The sequence below is a fragment of the Thunnus albacares genome, chromosome 18 (genome assembly GCF_914725855.1).
Source record: "Thunnus albacares chromosome 18, fThuAlb1.1, whole genome shotgun sequence".
Taxonomy (NCBI): domain Eukaryota; kingdom Metazoa; phylum Chordata; class Actinopteri; order Scombriformes; family Scombridae; genus Thunnus; species Thunnus albacares.
In genome coordinates, this window is record NC_058123.1 from 28447647 (window position 1) to 28467665 (window position 20019).

General features: G+C 38.7%; 1 protein-coding gene across 1 annotated transcript in view; it reads left to right on the forward strand.

Moving 5' to 3' along the window:
* Positions 1 to 20019, forward strand: part of LOC122967955 (rapamycin-insensitive companion of mTOR-like) — a 46408-nt gene that overhangs the window by 4208 nt on the left and 22181 nt on the right. Inside the window, exons 2-27 of the mRNA XM_044332771.1 lie at positions 3698 to 3834; positions 3972 to 4019; positions 7727 to 7824; positions 7978 to 8042; positions 8171 to 8302; positions 8612 to 8675; positions 12004 to 12130; positions 12261 to 12430; positions 12517 to 12584; positions 12675 to 12742; positions 13004 to 13086; positions 14014 to 14101; positions 14194 to 14284; positions 14394 to 14460; positions 14544 to 14624; positions 14723 to 14823; positions 14967 to 15132; positions 16533 to 16634; positions 16908 to 16954; positions 17122 to 17257; positions 18064 to 18263; positions 18512 to 18638; positions 19029 to 19193; positions 19293 to 19369; positions 19449 to 19527; positions 19616 to 19725. Coding sequence (XP_044188706.1) covers positions 3783 to 3834; positions 3972 to 4019; positions 7727 to 7824; positions 7978 to 8042; positions 8171 to 8302; positions 8612 to 8675; positions 12004 to 12130; positions 12261 to 12430; positions 12517 to 12584; positions 12675 to 12742; positions 13004 to 13086; positions 14014 to 14101; positions 14194 to 14284; positions 14394 to 14460; positions 14544 to 14624; positions 14723 to 14823; positions 14967 to 15132; positions 16533 to 16634; positions 16908 to 16954; positions 17122 to 17257; positions 18064 to 18263; positions 18512 to 18638; positions 19029 to 19193; positions 19293 to 19369; positions 19449 to 19527; positions 19616 to 19725 — 2612 coding nt within the window. The 5' untranslated portion in view covers positions 3698 to 3782. The remainder of the gene's footprint in view (positions 1 to 3697; positions 3835 to 3971; positions 4020 to 7726; positions 7825 to 7977; positions 8043 to 8170; positions 8303 to 8611; positions 8676 to 12003; positions 12131 to 12260; positions 12431 to 12516; positions 12585 to 12674; positions 12743 to 13003; positions 13087 to 14013; positions 14102 to 14193; positions 14285 to 14393; positions 14461 to 14543; positions 14625 to 14722; positions 14824 to 14966; positions 15133 to 16532; positions 16635 to 16907; positions 16955 to 17121; positions 17258 to 18063; positions 18264 to 18511; positions 18639 to 19028; positions 19194 to 19292; positions 19370 to 19448; positions 19528 to 19615; positions 19726 to 20019) is intronic.

Sequence of the window (20019 nt, forward strand, 5' to 3'; positions counted from 1 at the left end):
AAATATACATAACAACTTTACATGATCAAATAAAAATGTCAGATCCAAACAATATTTAAATACAATTCTGTCAGCATGTTATGGGCTCGGCAGAAAGTGGTAGGATGCAGCCTTTCAATTTAAAAAAAAGTTTTTATTTATCCAAAAGTTAAAAATAACAAATGTGAGCCCCAAAACGGAACTCAAAATACAGCAGACTAATACAGTATTTTGGGTAACAATATGTTGACACACCACATTCTCATTTTAATTGAATCCTTTCACTTATCAAGCTTTATTGTCAATCCACAGTATGTGCAGGACATACAGACGAGTGAAATTTCGTTCCTCCAGGGACACAGTGCAACAAATATAGACAAGAGACAAGTGTGCACAATAAATACAGTTTATATACAGAATATAAATCTAACAATATATACATAACAATATTATAAAAATGTTCACATTATACATTATAGATACAAAAATGTTCACATTAAGTTATTTACTATTATATACAAAATGCAAGATATAAGTATAGTTTGGCACTGCGTGGATAGCACTGATTAAAGTGGCTTGTGCATCTGTTGTTGAGTGAGGATGAGTGGTGGAGCTGGCTCGGATGCTTTTTCCCAGACAGCAGGAGGGTAAAAAGACTGTGGGAGGGGTGACAGGGGTCACCCACAATGTTGGAAGGTGTCCAGTAGTGGGGGGAGAGGCCTGCCACCGATCAATGATCTCATTTAAGTTTACCTTCAGTTAAAGACAACTTTCATAATTCAACAACCAACACGATTTGATTTTGCGTTTAAGTGTATTTGCATTTCTTGGCACATACTGTAAGTTCCACATGAAATGTTTACTTAGTTTAAGTCACATTAATATATTTTTTCTCTGAAGTACTGTGCTGAGCGTCCACCATGTAAAAGATGCAACTGATGCAATGAAGTTTAAACCTGGGCCCTGGACTTTAACAAATTCTTGTTATAGCAAGGGAAGGTTTAGGGAGACCGCCCCCCCCCCCCCCTTTTTTTTTTTTGGTATGTTTTGCAGCTAATTTGCAAGTTCATGGTGATTTTGCTCTGTTTTCTAATATGAAGTTTTTTGCTTTCATGTAGTCTATGACATATAATCTTAGCACAAAAAGTAAGGAAATTTGTGTTTGGTAGATTATTTCTTTGTTCTAACAATGCTTCTTAGCAATAAATCTTATACCGTTGGAAAGCCTGTTTATTTCCCTTTTAAATGGTGCCACATTTGTAAGGAACATGCATATGTGGGATGAACAGCAGAGCTGAGTATGTGGGTTGCACCCATGAAAAATTTACCAAATCTTCTCTGCCAATGCCAAACAGCTTATTCTGCCATTGACTCTTGTTTGGTGTTTGGTGGATTGGATGATTGAAGTTTGAAGAAACAAGACATATTGGCAATTTAACAATTTATTCATTTAACAAACAGGAGCCTCAGTAGCGTGTGGAAGAACCATACACAGCCACAACAGCCTGGCACCTCCTCCTCATGCTGGTCACCAGCCTGGTCACACACTGCTGTGGGATGGCATGTCAGTCAACTTGGTTGTGTTGGTCACTCTGGCATGAACAGCACGCCCAAGCTGATCCCACAAGTGTTCAATGGGGTTGAGGTCAGGACTGCTGGCAGGCCATTCCATCCTCTCCACTCCCAAATTCTGGAGGTAGTCTCTGATAAACCTCGCTCTGTGGGGGCGAGCGTTGTCATCTTTCAGTTCTGGCCCAGACTGCGGAGATATGGGATCGGCACTGGTTGCAGAATCTCATCTCGATATTTCTCTGCATTGAGATTGCCTCCAACGATGACAAGCCTCGTTTTTTCCAGTGAGCAAGATGCCGCCCCACACCATCACACTGCCTCCACCAAAAGATGTTACTCTATTGGTGCAGCAATCAGCATAGCATTCTCCACGTCTTCTCCACACTTTGACCCTATGATCCAACTGCCGTAGGCAGAATCTGGACTCATCACTGAACATAACGTTCCTCTACATGTTCAGGTTCCAGTGCATGTGTTGCCAGCACCAGCGCAAACAGGCCTGATGGCGAAGGGCAGTCATGGCAGCCCTATGAGACCGGAGATTGGCTGCGTGCAGTCTGTTCCAGATTGTCTGGGTAGATAGCTGTCGGCCATATTGTCCTGCAAACCTTGACTACAAATCTGTAGAAGACAGCCTACGGTACCTAAGTGCTGTCTTCTTGGGGTGTCGTCTTCTTGGGACGCCCACTTCGCGGCCTGTATCTGACAGCCCCCCTTATATGAAACTTGGCCTTCACTTTGGAGATGGTACCAGGGCTCACTCCAAATAATTCCGCAACTTATTTTTTCTCTTTATGTTGCAAAAATTACACCCTATTGCATTAAAATATGATGTCAAACCATATTTTTACATCCTCGTTCAAACAAACAAAACAAAAACAACAGCACTCACCAATCCATCTTCTTTTATATTTTGATTGTGGACAGAAAACAAACGTGTTTCAGCATAAAGCCATCATCACGCTGGAGATGGCTTTACCCTAGACTTGATTGCAACCGTACACCCGACATTATCTTGAGATTAGGTATCAGATTAAGTACCAGTTCTACATCCTTGTTCAAACATTCTTATTAGTAAGTCTACAAATAACAGAAGAAACATTATGGGGGAATGCCCCCCTTAAGAACATTGTTAATTTACTGAAAAGACACAAGGTGTTTGAATGTGATTTCAGTGTGCACAGTATCATTATGCATAAACCAACACAGTTTGTGGGGTAATATGTTGGTATAGTGTTAAATGTAGTTCTATAGCAAATACAACCCCCCCCCCCCCTTTGTAATTAACATAATGCATACTGTCTCATCAAGAGCATTTGCTTTTATCGGTTCCTTTCTTATATTGAGTTAAATAACATATATTTATTTAAAAAAGGCCAAGTTATTTTAAATTGGCAGTTTTAATGAAGTGTAGCTCTAAAGGGTTTAGACCTTAAACAAAGCAAAATGTTTTTTTTTTGTCAACATTTCTACGTTTTGAAGACAGCTCAATGACTAAATTATTGTAAATTGTAGTTATATTCTTCACTAATCATATTTTTTTTAAATTTGAATGCTAATTGTAGATAGCTTAGGTTTTGCTAACAGCAGATAAGCTAGTAGCATTATGAGTTGATTTCAAGTCCTTTCATTAAAACATGATGTCAGGTCTTAGTTTTTCCAGGAATTTCAGTAATTGTGTCTTTTATTAATTTCAACAAAAGTCCGACTGCACTGAAAAACATGGTCACAAGGGGGCATCTTTCCCCAGAAATGAAATTTTTTACATTGCTATAATTATCATAAAAAAAAAAACTATTTTATATTTTGCTCCACCCTAATGAATGGTTCTTCACATGAATCTCCTAAATGGATTACCAGAATGGGTTTCTGTGTTTCTGAAAAACACACAGATCATTAAAAACCAACGAGGACAAATTAGAACAAGTTTGTTACCTTAAAATCTGTTAATAGGCAGAATTCCAAAACAGAAGAAAGCAAGATATGACAGCTTTTACTGAATGTAGGCAAACACATAGACATAAACTTTACTATTCCCCCCTATTTGATAGATGAGTAGTTGTACTTATAAGCTGATGTAATTTACATGTGTTTGTGTTTTGTTTATGAACGTGCCATTATCCTTTATTTACCATCACTGATGGAGGTGGGGGTCAGTGTGATGATGAAGATGAGGCACAGGGGATAAGAAAAGTGACTCTCGCGATAGTGTCAGAGCGGCTCCTGTAAAGATGGCAGTCAGCAGCATCCGAGGTCGCCCGTTACGGAGCAGTCGGATGCGAGGTGAGCCGGATTTTTCACTCATAGGGCTAGACCGCAATTTCAACAAGACTTCAGATACTGAATTATCATCAGCGCCGAGGTTGTGTCGAGCCTGTCACCAGCTGACCTCATTCATAACTTTGTGTTTCTGCTGACAGGTCGGACTGACAACGGTGAGGAACACGTCCCACTGGATCTGTCAAGAGGTAGGTTTCAACTCTGTTAACCGAAACATGAAGACTCAGGCAGCAGCCACATTTAGCAGCACTGCCGCTCACTTTCTGCTTGTCTTACCGGTATGTCACTTTGTTTTCTGTATAGGTACGTTTTCGTGGGTGACGTCATGGTCAAACTTGGTGTTAAATGGTTTGGCTTTTACTGTCTGTGCCAAACGCACAAAGTCATCACTGTTAATCTGCGAAGTAGTACTGTCAAAACTTCAAAACATGTACTGCCTTTTTCAGTACAAACATTTGAACCTCGTAGTGCTATTAAAAACGCAGGTAGCAGTGATTTAAAAAAAAAAAAAGCAAATCATGACTTTGAGTTAGTGATAAATATCATAGCAACAATATTACATCTATGCTCTCTGTCATCAACATGGATAATGTCATGGATCATTTAAATTTTTCACTTTCTAATGATGTTAAAGGATGAGACAGCAGCAATATCAAGAATCAGAATCAGCTTCATTGGCCAAGTGTGTTTCAACACACACACATTTGTCTCCGGTTTCCAATGGCTCTCAATGTACTCGCAAACAATATACCTTTTCTTATTGTCAGTTAGTCTCACAACAAAAACCAACAATTAATTGATCTACTAATAAGTATTGTATGTGAATCCAAAGCCTCCCCAGACCATAAAAAACACATCAATGATCAAACATTTTGCTGCTTGAAATACTCACTAGAATACCAAATGTGGATTCATCTGCCGCTCAGAATAGTCCCCAACAAATGCACTATTTCCTCCTGATTGAGTAACGATAAAACCTGCAATAAACTAACATAGAGCTGTGTGCTACAGACAGGGTGGGGAAGTTCAAAGGTATTGAGAGATGGACTAACACATTGTTGGTTTTTGTGTTTTCATGGAATTTGTTGACAAAAAGAAAGATACAGAAAAACACCAGCTTCATCCTTTGAGGATATTAAAAAAAACGGACTCCCTCAGAAGTTGAATTAAAAGAGCTAAAGTACCTACCCAACATCCTCTATATGTGTTTCTTGCGGAAAGCTTCTTCAGTGTGTTATACACTCACAGGCCACTTGAGCAACACCTACAATCTAATACAATCCAATGCACTAACTCTGGCTTGAATTCTACTATTATTCTACTACTATAACCAGGCTTTTATGTTTATTATTGAGGTTGTAGCGGGTGGTCTTTTTGTAAAGGACTGCATTGCATTAGATTGCATTAGACTACAGATGCACCTAATAAAGTAGCCAGAGTGTATACACCACTGATATTCAAGATGTTCATTCGATAGTTTAATAGTATGGTGTGAATATTAATCTGCAGTACCAGTCAAACCTTTGGACATACTGTAGATTTAGATTTACGTCAGCCAAAAAGATGTTTCAGCTTTAATTCACGGTATTATGAATAGAAATATAGTCAATAACATTAGTGTAGCCGAGGTAAGATCATTGACTTGGGTTACGCCATGGTTACGTTATGTAGTCAACGTTGTTACTGTGGTAGCAACTTGTCAATCACAAGGTAGCCACACCCTAAAGCTGCTTTACCGTCTGTTTTACTTTAAATAGGACCATAATTTACAAAATGAACATAGTGCTGTATTGAAGAAGACTTGAAACTAGCAACTGAGACCATAAACTCATTTGGAAAGTGTTTACTGAGGTAATAAATCAAGTGAGAAGTAGGGTCATTTTCTCATAGACTTCCATACAATCTGACTTCTTTTTGCAACCAGTGGAGTCGCCCCCTGCTGGCAATTAGAGAGAATCCAGGTTTAAGTCACTTCTGCATTGGCTTCACTTTTCAGAAAGGGAGCTACACGTTTGGGTAAGATGGATTCACAATCACAACTTTCTAAGTGCTGCACAAAAGAGGAAAAGAACATCATATGCAGCTCCAGTCTTTTTCAAAGTGGCAAACTGGCTGACCCTGCACCCCAAATAAAAGTCAAGTGTTGCAAAGTACATACAGTCATTTCCTTCATACCAAATTGCACATTGTATGCACATTGTAAACTGGCTGACATATTTGAGATAACTCATGCTTACTTGATGCAACTTCCAGTAAAGGATGAGCAGAAGAGGCTACATTATCAAATAGAGTGGTGTTGACCTCACATAGCTCATGGATATGCATATGTTGAGGCGACATATGCTGAACATCATGCCCCTGACACTGGATCCTTTTAATATTCAATGAAAGAATGTATTTACAGCTTCCACATATGGGGGGATTGATGCTTAGTGACATCAAATTATTAAATATTCTTGCCAGAAAACTAAGACTCATTGGTCATGCTCTGTTTCTGCCGAAATGTAAATGTTGCCTCTTCGTGGAGTCATTCTCAGCTCTAGACCACTCAGGCAGGACTTATGTGAGGTGAAAAGTGGGAAAAGGCTGACTAGATGCTGTTGGTACATGAACTGGTTTGAAAGGTTTTGGTTTGAAAGCAATGTGGAGGAGACTCTGAAACAGCTTTTAGATCATTATGTTGTGAGATAATCATTATGTTGTGGCTAGTCAAGCATGTCTTAGGGAGGTGGATTGCGCTAGGGAAATATAGACTACATCAGTAATGTCCTGGCTGTGGGCCTGCTTAGTGCTACTTGTTGTACAGTCTTATTGCAATACAGGCAAGTATTGCCAGATGTCAGATTTGTGATCACCAACATGTAGAACACAAAGAATCACATGATGAAATAATGTGGATGGCATTACAATTTTTATATTTCAGTGTCCAGTCAGTCAGTCAGCTCTATCCCAATGGCTGCTGTGAAAAGCATGTTCTTTTTGCTTCTGTCCTTTCTGTATTTTTCATCTCAGTATTCTGCTGTTTGGATATCTTAACTAGCAGTAGATGTTTCTTATGAGGTTTTCACCTCACCATTTCACCATTTATCGCTTCAGTGTTTTAGTGCCACTGTCCATAACAAAACATAAACTTCAACATTTTTGTGAGTGCAGAAACAGATGTGACGGTATCTTGATTACAGGGAGATGGTGTCCCTGTAAAATCACAGTAATCTGCTGAGTAACACTTAGCACAGTTTCACTCTGCAGAATGATTTCACTCAAGCCTGGAATAGAATGCTGAAAATGGAAAGCGAAAATGAGGAGCAGTTCAACAGAGTGCAACAGAGTCCCTTACATGGGCTGCAGTACTTAATAAAAATAATATTACTTACTTCCTTCATTACATTACATTACATTACATGATGTGGTAGGGCAGAATCATGGCATGTTGCATGACAGAAAGAATGTTCTAATAAGTGCCATTCTCCTCCTCATATCAGAATGGACTGACTCAGACAATTCATTTATAGCAGTTTTATTATGCTGTAATTGACTATTCCAGTGATGGATTGTTCCACAATAGAGAGAAAACAGTGGACCCTGTTTACGTCTGACTTTGTAATAGTGAAAAGGAGATGGTTCTTCCGGTGAGGGTACCAATATTTACCCTAGCTGTGTTTGTTGTTCCAGTTAAATGTGATTATTGTTTAACAAGTTCTAACACTTGTTAATAACATGTCTCACACAGTATGGGTCAAACCTGACAGAGAATATGTAAGAATCTACTGGGCTAAATGTATTGCAGCAAATTTAATTTCATTGTCTTTAATAGTTTTCGTTTTTCCTGTTGAGATGTAGTGTAGTGTGTGTAGTACTTTGAACTGAAAGTCATGCTGCTCTTCACCGATTTCAGATCCTGCAGAGAACCTTCGTGAAATTCTTCAAAATGTATCAAAACAGCAAGGAGTCTCCAATATGTGCAAGCTTGGTCATCTGAACAACTTTGTAAAGGTTTGTTGAAATAACACTAAAAAACATAATTCCCCACTTGCAAATCCTAATGATGGTGACAATGGAAAGTGTACCATGGCGTCATATACTGTAGGTGGTTTGTATTTACTGAAGTTGCAGCCACTTTTATTAATCTTTTTCTTTCTCCCATAGCTTCTCTGCAGTGTTGGCCACTCAGAGGAGAAGCTTGGCTTTACATATGAGGAGATAAGTATTTGGTGAGTATTTAGACATGTATGCCATGCTGAAGCTCCTAGCTCACAGCTCATTAGACTGACTTTCTTAATTATGAACAAGAGTTCAAGAATTCTTGATCCAAGTGTTCCTGTGATTTTCTCCTCCCAAGTCTTCGATTAGCATTGCTGAATGAGGCTAAGGAAGTACGTGCAGCTGGGTTACGAGCTCTGCGTTACCTGATCCGAGACAGTAGTGTACTAGAGAAGGTGCTTCGTCTGCAAGTGGACTATTTGATTGCAAGGTGGGTGAAATATTATAACCTCTGCCTTAGCAACACAAATGTCCAAACAATGTTGTCTTGCTTAGACTTAGCAATTACCAGCTTCTTAAGGCCATTTACACTGTATGATTTTGGGCTGTCTGAGTGGAAAGTTTACAACTGTAAGAGAAAGGTGGTGAAATCTTTGATTTGAATGCGCCTTTAGTTTGCATTCATGACAGGGCAGAGAGTTTAATGAGTAGTTGTCTTCAAGTAATGTAACTTTATCTTTGTGATTAATAACAGTTAGCATTCTCCTTCAATTAAGCTGTCCTCTTGATTCCACCCCAGGTGCATAGACATCCAGCAAAGCAATGAGATTGAGAGAACACAGGCTCTCAGACTGGCACGCAAGGTGAGATCTCCTTACAATAAATACTCTTTCCATCAGCTCTATAAGGTGTTCACATAGTTGCATGACTGCTGCTTACCATTAGAAACTGACCAGATGCATGAACACAGTGCATCTAAATTGACCAATAATGCATTTATCATGTAAGTCAAATTTGAAGATCATTATGTCTAGGACAACCTAGAATTAGCTAATTCAAATTGTTGTTTTGATGCTACACTACCACAAGGAAACAGGACAGGTGATACGATTTTAATACTCCTTTCTATGTGACTGACCTTGTTTTTCCAGAGCGTTATTAGATTTTTGTGTCATCTGCCCAGTGTTTTAATTTTTTTCCAGGAAAAACTACCCTGTAGTCATTTCACTGTCTTCCTGATAGGGATATGCATAGAGTCCAGTATTTGTTTTTGTATCTATATTTGTTGAGGCAGCAAAATTACTTATATTTGTAATTGTAGTTGCATAAAAATGGAAATAGGCGTAAAAATCCAGTTTTTGTTTTTATTACGCTTCAATTTTAGGATTTTAAAGTGTTAAAACATATTAAACATACTAACACTGTATTTTCAAAAGTAACTTGTAACTGATCAAGGGAATTAAAAGATTAACATGGTAGGTTACTAGTTAAATGATAGATAAGGGTGATATTGTAGTTGTTGTCCTCATTGATATTAGAAAGACAGTGACTTTTGACAGTGTTTTTGTTAAAATGTTCACCTGATTCTCTCAAATGGATAGGATCATACGTAAATGGCAGAACACAATATTCATAATCATACATTCACAGCTCTTAAAACTTATACTGGTGTCCCACAAGGATTTGTACGTGGAACATGTATATAGAACCACTTGTCAACAATCTGCCTTCTGTCTGTCCTGATGTAGAGGTCCGGCTATATGCTAGGGGTGCACAATTCAGGAAATCTCATGATTCGATTCGATTCCGATTCTTGGGATCACGATGCGATTCACAATCGATTCGCAATTCAAAACGATTCACGATTCAAAAACGATGCACGATTCAAAATCGATTTGATTCTAGATTCAAAATCAATTCTCAATTCAATACATTCATAGATTTGATTCTAGATTGATGTTTTGAGTAACTCTTTCCATTTTAATGCAGTAGACACTTTTATAGGTCTCAAATAAAAAGATCACACTGAATCAAATGTAAACATTTGCTACTCAATGTCAACTCTGAGTAAGATTTATTTTCCTTTAGTCCACTCAGTCAATAGGAAACCAAAGCAGCCCTGAGATAAAGGGTCAAATGAATACTTAACACAAAAATAAAAATGATTGCAAAGATAAACTGCTAAGTGCAAAACTTTAAATAACTTAAATTCTAATTCAAATAACTAAATCATTTTGCGCACCCCCACTATATGCTGATGATACAGTCATCTATGAACATGGTTGCACAAACTTACTAATGGAATGAGCAGTGATACAGCAGGTTGAAACTGACCACACTTTCAGTTAAATGTAACTAAAAATGTAAGAATGTTCTTTTCAAAAAGCTTCTGAACCAAATATACCTAATCATATATATACCTAATCATCAGTTGGGTCTGTGGTGTAATTTCCAATCTGTTCTTAAGAGCTCACATGAAAAAGAGTTTACCAAAGGTTGGTCGGTTAGGCTGACAAATCCATATCAAAACCAATGGAAAGTTGATATTATCATACTGTTCAAGTTCTAGTTCTCTTTTATTTATTACCTTATCCATTACATCTGTTATATTTCAGATTCATCTGTATATATATATATATATATATATATATATATATATATATATATATATATATATATATGTTCTATCGATCCATCCATCCAGACAGACAGACAGACAGAGAGATCACAAATGTCACATTTTAACTACTGAGCTGAGGAAATTTGATAAAATATGTTCATCTTTGTGTTGTTTTTAAAGAAAATGTATTTACATAGTACTGCTCCTCCTCCACAAACATTTATTATACAAAGAACACGCGGTCGATTATCAGAGGCACCGTAAGAGGAGATTGTATGACTCCCATTAGAAGAAATGTCTTCTATCTGTCAATGTTTTTTTCTACAGTGTCAAAAAATAGAATTTTGCACCAGTACACATCAGAGAACTCACTTATGTACTTATTGTTCTTTCTCTGGCAAGTCGAAGCTGTGGCTCATTAATAATCAAACATGTCAACATTAGGATACTGGCTGTCTTCCCTGCTGCCATCTTGATGTCTGTCTTGTCTTGACTGCCTAGATCAGTCTTCTACTATTCCTTCTCTTACATGTGTTTTTCTCTCTCACTTACTTAGTATGGATCGCAGCTAACTGTGTGTGTATGTGTGATTATTAATTGGTGGATATGTGGTGTACAATACTGTGTATATTTAGGGGTCCAAACAGCGAATCTGCTGGAACTCTACTGTATTTGTTAGGATTCTTCTTGTTCAGACTTGGCAGATAGGACAGAAAATTATACCGATTGGCTAGATGGTGGTGCCGTAACAACGAACTTTACATTTTGGCCTGTAACTTTTGAACCATAAGTCTCCGAGACAAAATTGGCTCAGTGGGTCCAGATGAATCCATGGATGTGCTAGAATATGGTAAGCTGTCTTCCGTAATAGAGCTATTGAGAAACACTGTTGTAAAATGTCTCTCTTCCTCAAGTTTTGTAGTAAGTGTATGGTACAAAGTTCATAAACAATCACGGTCAAACGTACATCTGAATAAATGTTTATTCAAATAATAATAATATAATACAAAGATATAATACAAGAATTTCTGAATATATTAAAGTAAATTTACAAAAGAACAATTTTAATGCAAATGCATGAAGTCATACATTCACCTAAAAAATTCCACATATATTTAAGTCTGTCTTTAATCATATCAATTGGTTGATATAAATTATTTGCTGGAATAACCATTGTTGGAATATCCAAAGTTGTCCAAAGTCAAGATCAAAATCAGATCATATTCTGATCCTCTGATCTCATTCAAGTTCTTGGACTGACTGTCTCATCATATCAGCGTGCATTCATGAAAACTACAATCCATTAATATTTAAATGGGAAACAAGCATCCAAATGCTCCCAATTGGCTTGGATCCCAATCATTGCTGCTTGTGGCCATATTTATTATATGAATTTTATAAGATATGTTGTTTTATACTATTTTTTAGGGTACTTTTTTAATATATGGCCAGGGACAGCAGATGTAAATGGGCCTTCTTGGCTAACTCTGACTCTAATAAACTAAGAAGAGTTAAAAAAAACAACAAAAAAAACTGACCATCCTGTGTGTTTGTACTGCTGCTTTTTACAGATGATCACTGTAAATGCACTGCTTTTCCCCTCCTCTCTCACCAATTCCCTCATCGCTGTGGGCAACGATGGGCTGCATGAACAAGATCGTATGGTGCGGGCCTGCATCGCCATCATCTGTGAGCTCAGTGAGTACAAATAATGTGCACACACACATACACACACACACACACACACTCACATACGTACACACTTTGGCTCTGACGTCAGCAGTGTAACAGTGTCGGGAGAACTCTGTGTGGCCCCTTTATTCTGCAGCCTTGAAGAACCCTGTTGTGGTGGCACAGCGTGGCGGTCTCAGCACCATTCTGAAGAGCGTGACCAACTGTCAGCTGAGTCGCATCAATGAAGCTCTCATCACCACAATCCTGCACCTCCTCAACCACCCTCACACAAGGCAGTACGTCCGCTCAGACGTTGAACTCGAGGTACTGACAAATCTCTAATTGACATGTATACAATAACTCTTAAAGTGTGAACGATGCTATTAAAAACACACATCTCTCTGTCTCAGCAAATCCTGGCCCCATACACTGATTTACACTACAGACACACTCCTGATATAGCAGATGGGCAGCTTAGGTGAGTCCACAGAGTCTGTTAAAGCATAGAACATTAACTTTGTAGGATAGTTTTTGTCATTGTTAAAATATTTTTATGTGTTGTCTTCAGGGAGGACAGGGAGGCTCGATTCATGGCCAGTAAAATGTCTATAGTTGCCTCGTTTCGCTCCTGGTCAGGTAAATGATAAAACGGAATTTACAGTCAGTTTTGTTCAGACAAAATATGTATACAATAAAGTCACCTCTTTTAATCATGTGGCACTAAGAAAACATTCTTCTTACTCTACATTGTCCTCATCTCTGAATGCCTTATTAACATTTCATTGTTTATAGAATGCCAGCATATTTGACCATGCTGCAAATCACACAGTGTGTAGAGTTATTTAGAACCTGTGTTTCTCTGGCTAACCTCACCCTCTGGGCCCATTCACCTTGCAGGCATCATTAACCTCTGCAAGTCAGGCAACTCTGGAATCCAGTCTCTTATTGGCTTACTCTGTATACCAAATATGGAAGTGCGGGTAGGTATTCAGTATAATGTAACAGACCCATTTGTTTGTTTTGCTTTGTGGAAGGACACAACCTTCACCCACCAGCTAAAGGCATTAACTTCTTCATGAGCTTCTTTGTAAATCCAGACATTAATGCATCAGTCTAAATATGAGACATGAAATGGTTCTCATTTCCTCTGAAATACTTCACTGAAACTTGATAACCATTTCAACCAGGCAGTTTCAAATGTGTTTTAAAATATGTATAAACAAAAATGTATGTACTGTATATTTTTAACTGAATTTTAGGGTTGTATTGTATAAAATGATGCACAGGTCATTTGCGAAGCCATAAAAACATGATGTCTTATGTCAGCATGATATGGAAGTGTTCCAATACACAGTACATGTGATGTTGTCATGCAGTGTATGAAAAGTATTTTTTACTCTGCTTTATCACTGTAAAGCACTTAAAACAGCATCTGTATGATATTGTGCTATAGAAATTATCTTAAAATGCAAACTTATTTAATAACTGATATAAATAAAAATCTCTCTTAGTGGCTTGCAGATAATTTATCCTGAAAAATGTAAAAATTTCTACAGCCACATTGCTTTCCAGAATTAGTGCCCTTGTTAGTCTGGATAATCTACAGACATTGTTGGGATAATGATATGGGATGTGCTATGTCCATTATGCGTATTAGAAATGTTAACTTTTAGTTTTTATCCTGTGCCATGCTTCAGTTTTACGCATAACACCTTGTTTGTGATACATGCTATTTATAGTTTATTTTATTTTATTAATTTCATTTGTTTTGGTTGTCTTTTTCCTGGTTGTGTGTATATTTGTAATATAACTGAGTAATGCCTCTTTTAAGGCTAAATAGAATCAAATGAAACTGAAAAGTCATTTTAAGTTTGACCATGCTGAAATCAGGTCTTTTTCCCCCACAGAAAGGTTTGTTAGAGGTGTTGTATGATATCTTCCAGCTTACCATACCTGTAGCAACTACAGACTTCAATGAAGCACTTATTAGTGTAGGTGGGTATAGTGAAATCACCTTGATCAACTTCTTTCTTTTTCACGTACCTGAATTCAACTTTGAAGCTTAGTTGAAACTATTCCCTGTTTAGATCCCAGTAAATTTCAAGATAGCTGGAGGTTGTCTGATGGATTTGTAGCCTCTGAGGCTAAAACACTTCTCCCACATGGATCACGCTCTAGGTAACTATATAGACAGTAATATATCTCATTATATGTGACGAATGTCATATGTCATATAATATGTCATATCATATCATATTTAAACTTCATGTATCTTGTTCTGCTCCAGACCGGACCTGATGGACAACTACCAGGCTCTGGTGCTTTCTGCCTTCATCAAGAGTAGATTACTAGAGGTACAGTCATTTACCACAGAGAATTAGTGTGTGAGTTTATCACCCAGTCAGTGTTTGTATCACACTGTATCTGTCTTCCACAGGGTCTGGTCGAGGTGATAACGAGCAGTGATGACACCATATCCATACAGGCCACCATCTTGGTGGGAGAACTCCTCCATATGGTACCTCCCTCCCGTGTTGCATTTACTGATAGAATATACATCAGAACAGGAGATTCTTTGGATTATTTTTGTGTGTAAATGTGATTTTGCCCACACAGGCCAACACCATCCTCCCTCACAGCCACAGCCACCACCTGCACTGCTTACCCACCCTCATGAACATGGCGGCCTCTTTTGATATCACTCCCGGGAAGAGACTGTGAGTACCACACCCCAGACGTGCTAGTGATGCCACAGGTTTGGTCAGCAGAATGTAAATTATGCAAAACTAGTGTCTTCTAATGTGTTATATAGAACAATTAATGTCAAGAGAATTTGTACTTCAATTGGTGCTTTTTTCAGACGGGCAAGTGCTGCAGTCAACTACCTGAAGTGCTTTCATGAGAAGAAGAAGCGTGGACCCAAACCTCACAGTCTCTATTTGGACCACATCCTCCGCACATCAGGAGCATCGCATTGTTGTCGTGAACAGCACCTTAGACCTCAGAGAGACATTTTCATTGTCAAGGTACACAGATTGCATATTCCTGCAGTGTATCTTAAGCTGTTTCACTACTCAAAAAGGACTTTTTCTACTTACTGGAACTCAAGGAGGTTATGGATATTTGGGTTTAAAAGAAAACATGAGTACTGAATAGTAGGGAATTGTATGTTTTTTTGGTAATGCGTGAGGATGTGGTGGGGTGGGATGCGGGGTAAACATGACAACAAATGGGAGATGGATGTTTCTGTACGATAGAGAGTGCGCCTGCTGATCAGGTTCACGTCATGTACCATGTTTTGCCATATACAACTCTTGTCAAACTGGGCATGACAAGTTCCGAGTGATTCATTGTGCCAGAGGCTATCTGTATTTTCTGCATGTTTGTGTGCGTGTGTGTTGGAGGAAGGGGGCTATCATCTGTTTCGCTTTTAGTAAAGAATGTAAATAGTAGAAATACTCTTCACCAGCTTTCACAAATTTGACAACAGCATAATGGCACGCTCTGAAAAAAAAGAACAAATACAGGAACACATGATGCAAATACAGAAGAAACAAGCAAATGCGGGAAACACAATCAAATGCAGAGACACACTTCAAATTGTGTTCTCTGTATTTTGTGATGTTTTCTGTGTTTGCTTATGCATCTGTATTTACATTGCATTTCGCTGTGCTGCATATGTGTTGTCAAACTGGTAAATATTTCATCATTTCTCAATGATGACCTCTATCTCTGCCTCGTTCAAATCTCTTGTCAAACACAAATAAGACAAAACCTCATGCTTCATTTCTACACAGCAGTTGAAAGTATACTCACATCATGCATAACAACTGTTCAGACATTCAAATCCACAAAAGAAAGAAAAAAGAAAAATTATGTCAGACTCACCCAGCACACAACCTGTTTCTGAAACAGCTTTTCCCCCACTGTAATACAGACCCTGAACTCCTCAGGCTAATCCCACCCACTGTCCTCTGAGTGAACTGCACAATCTGTAACTGTTGTGTTGTTGTATGTTTTAAGTTGATATGTGATGTGAATTGTGGCCCTGTGTTTGTTGTAATCTAATATTATGTATGTGTGATGGTGTTGATGGAACCGTTTACCAAGAACTAATTCCAATTGCTTATCTCTGTGATCATTAAAGTGAAGTGAAATACAGTATGTTGTGGCACTGTTGGCCATGTACTAACAGTGTGGAAACAAACTGAACGTACTTGGTTGAATTAGCTAAGAACATAAAATTGGAATTATTGCATCTAGAAATCATTCCAAAATAAATGCTGAATTCTGAAGTATGGGGTAGATGAAAACCAAATCCATCTCTCAATAAATGAATCAGTCATTCAAAAACAAAAATAAGTTTTGCATACTGGATAGCATTAGCTGCTAAGTGTAAATAAAGCCAGCTGTGTCTGTTCTGTAGGAAACTGAGGATACTCTGATGACAAACATAAGAGATTGCCATATCCTCAGCCACGAGGAGAACCTGGACTGGAACTGGTGCCTTATCGGAACAATTTTAAAGGTAAAACACATGCAAGGCTCAACTGATCAAAATATTTCAAAATATTAGCCTTCAGAGAAATTTACCTTTGTTTTTGGAGCTTCGGCTCACTAAAAATGATTTCTGCTTTCCTATTCCTACCTATGCCAGAAACAAGCCTGTGTTGTAGGTCAGGATGATTGATTATTTCATTCTGTTTGAACTTATCTGCTGTTGTCCAGCTAGTATTGCTGTGGAATGTAAGGTGCTTCTAATGATTTTAACTTCTAATTTGTGTTTTATTCTTGTCTCTAGTACCCAAATGTTGGTCTACGTAGCAATAAGGATGAACAAATGCATAAGTTAGTACCGCACATGTTCTCACATGATCTCACATGATCTCACATGATCTTGCATGTTCTCTCAGCTCTCATTTGATTTTTGGCAAGTCACATACCTTGTTTGTATGTTATTGTGTATATGTGTGTGTGTGTGTGTGTGTGTGTGTGTGGTTTATTATTCTGGGCAGATTTGTGCGAAAGCTGCTTTTCTTCTACAAGCCCAGCAGTAAGCTGTATGGCAGCCTGGAGCTGGAGCATCCCAAGGCCAGACAGCTCACTGTGGTGGGCTCTCAGTTCATAGAGTTCCTCCTGGCGTCTGAGGAGGTGAGGGGGAACTTTCGTAACCAGTAGCATTTAGTATTTGCATGTATCTTCGCTTATAGTGGCAATTTTCAGATTTTAAAAGAAAGCCCGTAGCTCTGATTTTCCGAGATGGGTTGGTTGGTTTTTCTTTTATGCAGTTGATTGAGAAAAAAGGTGAAATAAGGTACTCTGCTTGTCTCAAACTCAAACTAAGGTTATATTCAGTCTGTGGTAGCAGACGCTGTTTAAACATTGCTGGTGTAGGTGAGTGACTACTTTTGGATGAGAAGCCAAACGTCTTCAAGAATCTGCAACATGTCCAGTTGCTCTTGACTCAACACTTTTGAATATATCATGACCTGGATGACTAAGAATCTTCACAGTCATTACTCCAGTCTGAGGCTACTTGGACTTGCTCAAACTTGCTGCCATTGCCAAGAACAAATACGCTTGGAACTTGCCTCCAGGTTCACATTAAGTGTTTTTTTTTCTGAATTACATGTATAACACAAGACATAGCATTATTGAAACAATAAATCAGGTTCAGTGGGAGCCTAATGAAACATGTTCTACTCCATTGCTGGCTCACTAGGGTCTCCCTCTGCTGCTTTGGTTTTGATCTTGAATTTTGTGATACTCTTGTGAGTTCCTCAATACTAATTCACTGAGGTACCCCGTTACAATTTTTTGAGTTTGCAGAAGCGAGCAAGAATTTAACATTATAAACTTGTCATTCATTTTGTTTCACTCCCCACCAAGGGGGCAATGTTTGAGTAAATGCTGCAGTTGACATCCTGTCACCCCTGTCTCCTAATCCACTCTGTTAGGAGGGTCAGGTGTACCTGGAAGACCTGGTGAAGGACATTGTACAGTGGCTGTTTTCCTCAGCTCCGCTCAAACCTGACCGAAGTCTGCAGGGCAGCGGGCTGCTAACCACACTCAGCCAGTACTACTTCCTCTTCCTGGGCACCCTGTCAGCCCACCCACATGGTGTCAAGATGCTAGAGAAATGCAGTGTCTTCCAGTGGTGAGCAGCTTTTGTAAAGTTCATTTTTAATGTGTGTTAGCAGAAAGATTTAGGTAGTACAATTTTATAATTTACAAAAGGTAAAAGGCCTTTGACCCGGCACCTCAGTAGTCTCTTTTTGTTTACTTTCACTACACTTGTTTTTTAACATTTGAACCAATCACATTCAGATCTTGTTACTTGGTTCATTTCCCCTGTGGCTGTCATTATGTCTGTAATCAGCTGCTCCTTCACATTCGCTCTCCCAGCTTGCTGAACCTGTGTAGTCTGAAGAATCAAGAATACCTGCTGAAGTTGACAGTCTCCACGCTTGACTACAGTCGAGACGGTTTGGCTCGAGTCATTCTGTCAAAAATCCTCACTGCTGCCACTGATGTAAGAGTCAACACAGCTCTCTGACAAACTCTCTCTTTTAATCAGAGAAGCTCTGATAGTGTGTGTAATATATAAATCAATATTGACTTTAAAGTCCCCCTCCACTCAAACATGTGTTTTTCTTCTTGTTCCTTCAGTTGAATGTTGTTCTCTTCACTGTGCAGAATGATGTATGTGCAGAGTTTGTTTTCACATTCATCTGCTAAAAGAGGAAAGTTAAATTGCAGCAATATGAATGACTGTTATTGAGCAGATCTTTGATTTCTATTCCTATTTTCCATTTTACTCAATACAGTTGTAACTCTTAGTATCAGCATAACTCTACTCACTCAGAGATGGTTTTTAGCTGTATAAGTAATTCCTCATCTGTGTCTAATCATGTGAACATAGTCCTGCAGGTTGTATGCTACTAAGCACCTGCGGGTTCTACTGCGTGCCAATGTGGAGTTCTTCAGTAACTGGGGCATCGAGCTCCTGGTCACTCAGCTTTACGACCGCAATAAGACCATTTCCAAAGAGGCACTAGACATCCTGGATGAAGCCTGCGAAGACAAGGTGAGGGAGCAAACCACACAATCTGCATGAAGCATGACCGGTGAGTTTCAGAAAACAGGCTCTTAATCAGATCCCCCTCCCCCATGCGTTATTGTTCAGACCAACCTTCATGCACTGATAGAGATGAAACCCGCTCTCACACACCTGGGGGACAAGGGTGTGCTACTGCTGCTAAGGTAAAATATCTACCACTCTCTGGCTATGACATCATTGTTCAGACAAAACAGCTCTCACTTTTGTCTCTGTTGTCACCAGGTTTTTATCTATCCCAAAGGGGTTCTCCTATCTCAACGACAGAGGATATATCACTAAACAGATGGAGAAATGGCAGAAGGTACATTTCAACCAGCATATATCCATCACTCTTTTCTGACATTAACAAAAACTTAAATGGCTGTGCCATGTTATGTGTGGCCCTGCAGGAGTACAACCTGAAGTATGTGGACATGATAGAGGAGCAGCTCAATGAGGCCCTCACCACATACCGCAAGCCTGTTAATGGAGACAACTATGTACGCCGCAGCAACCAAAGGTCACGCACTGTTTACTGTATTTCATATTGTGCTTTAAAACATAAATCGGTAACACTTAACTTTAAGGCCCCCTTGTTTGGCATTTATAAGCAGTATATAATCATTTAATTTCTGACGTGCATTTAAGCTGAGCATCCCCTGTGTATCAGCATGTGGTGAAGACTTTACTGTCCTCCCCAATCACACACCTTTGTGAAACAGGTTTCTCCTTTATGTCAGCTACAAAAACAAGATGTAGGTATAGAAAAAAAACACCTTCCCATTATGATTTTTTTTACACATTGACAAATTAT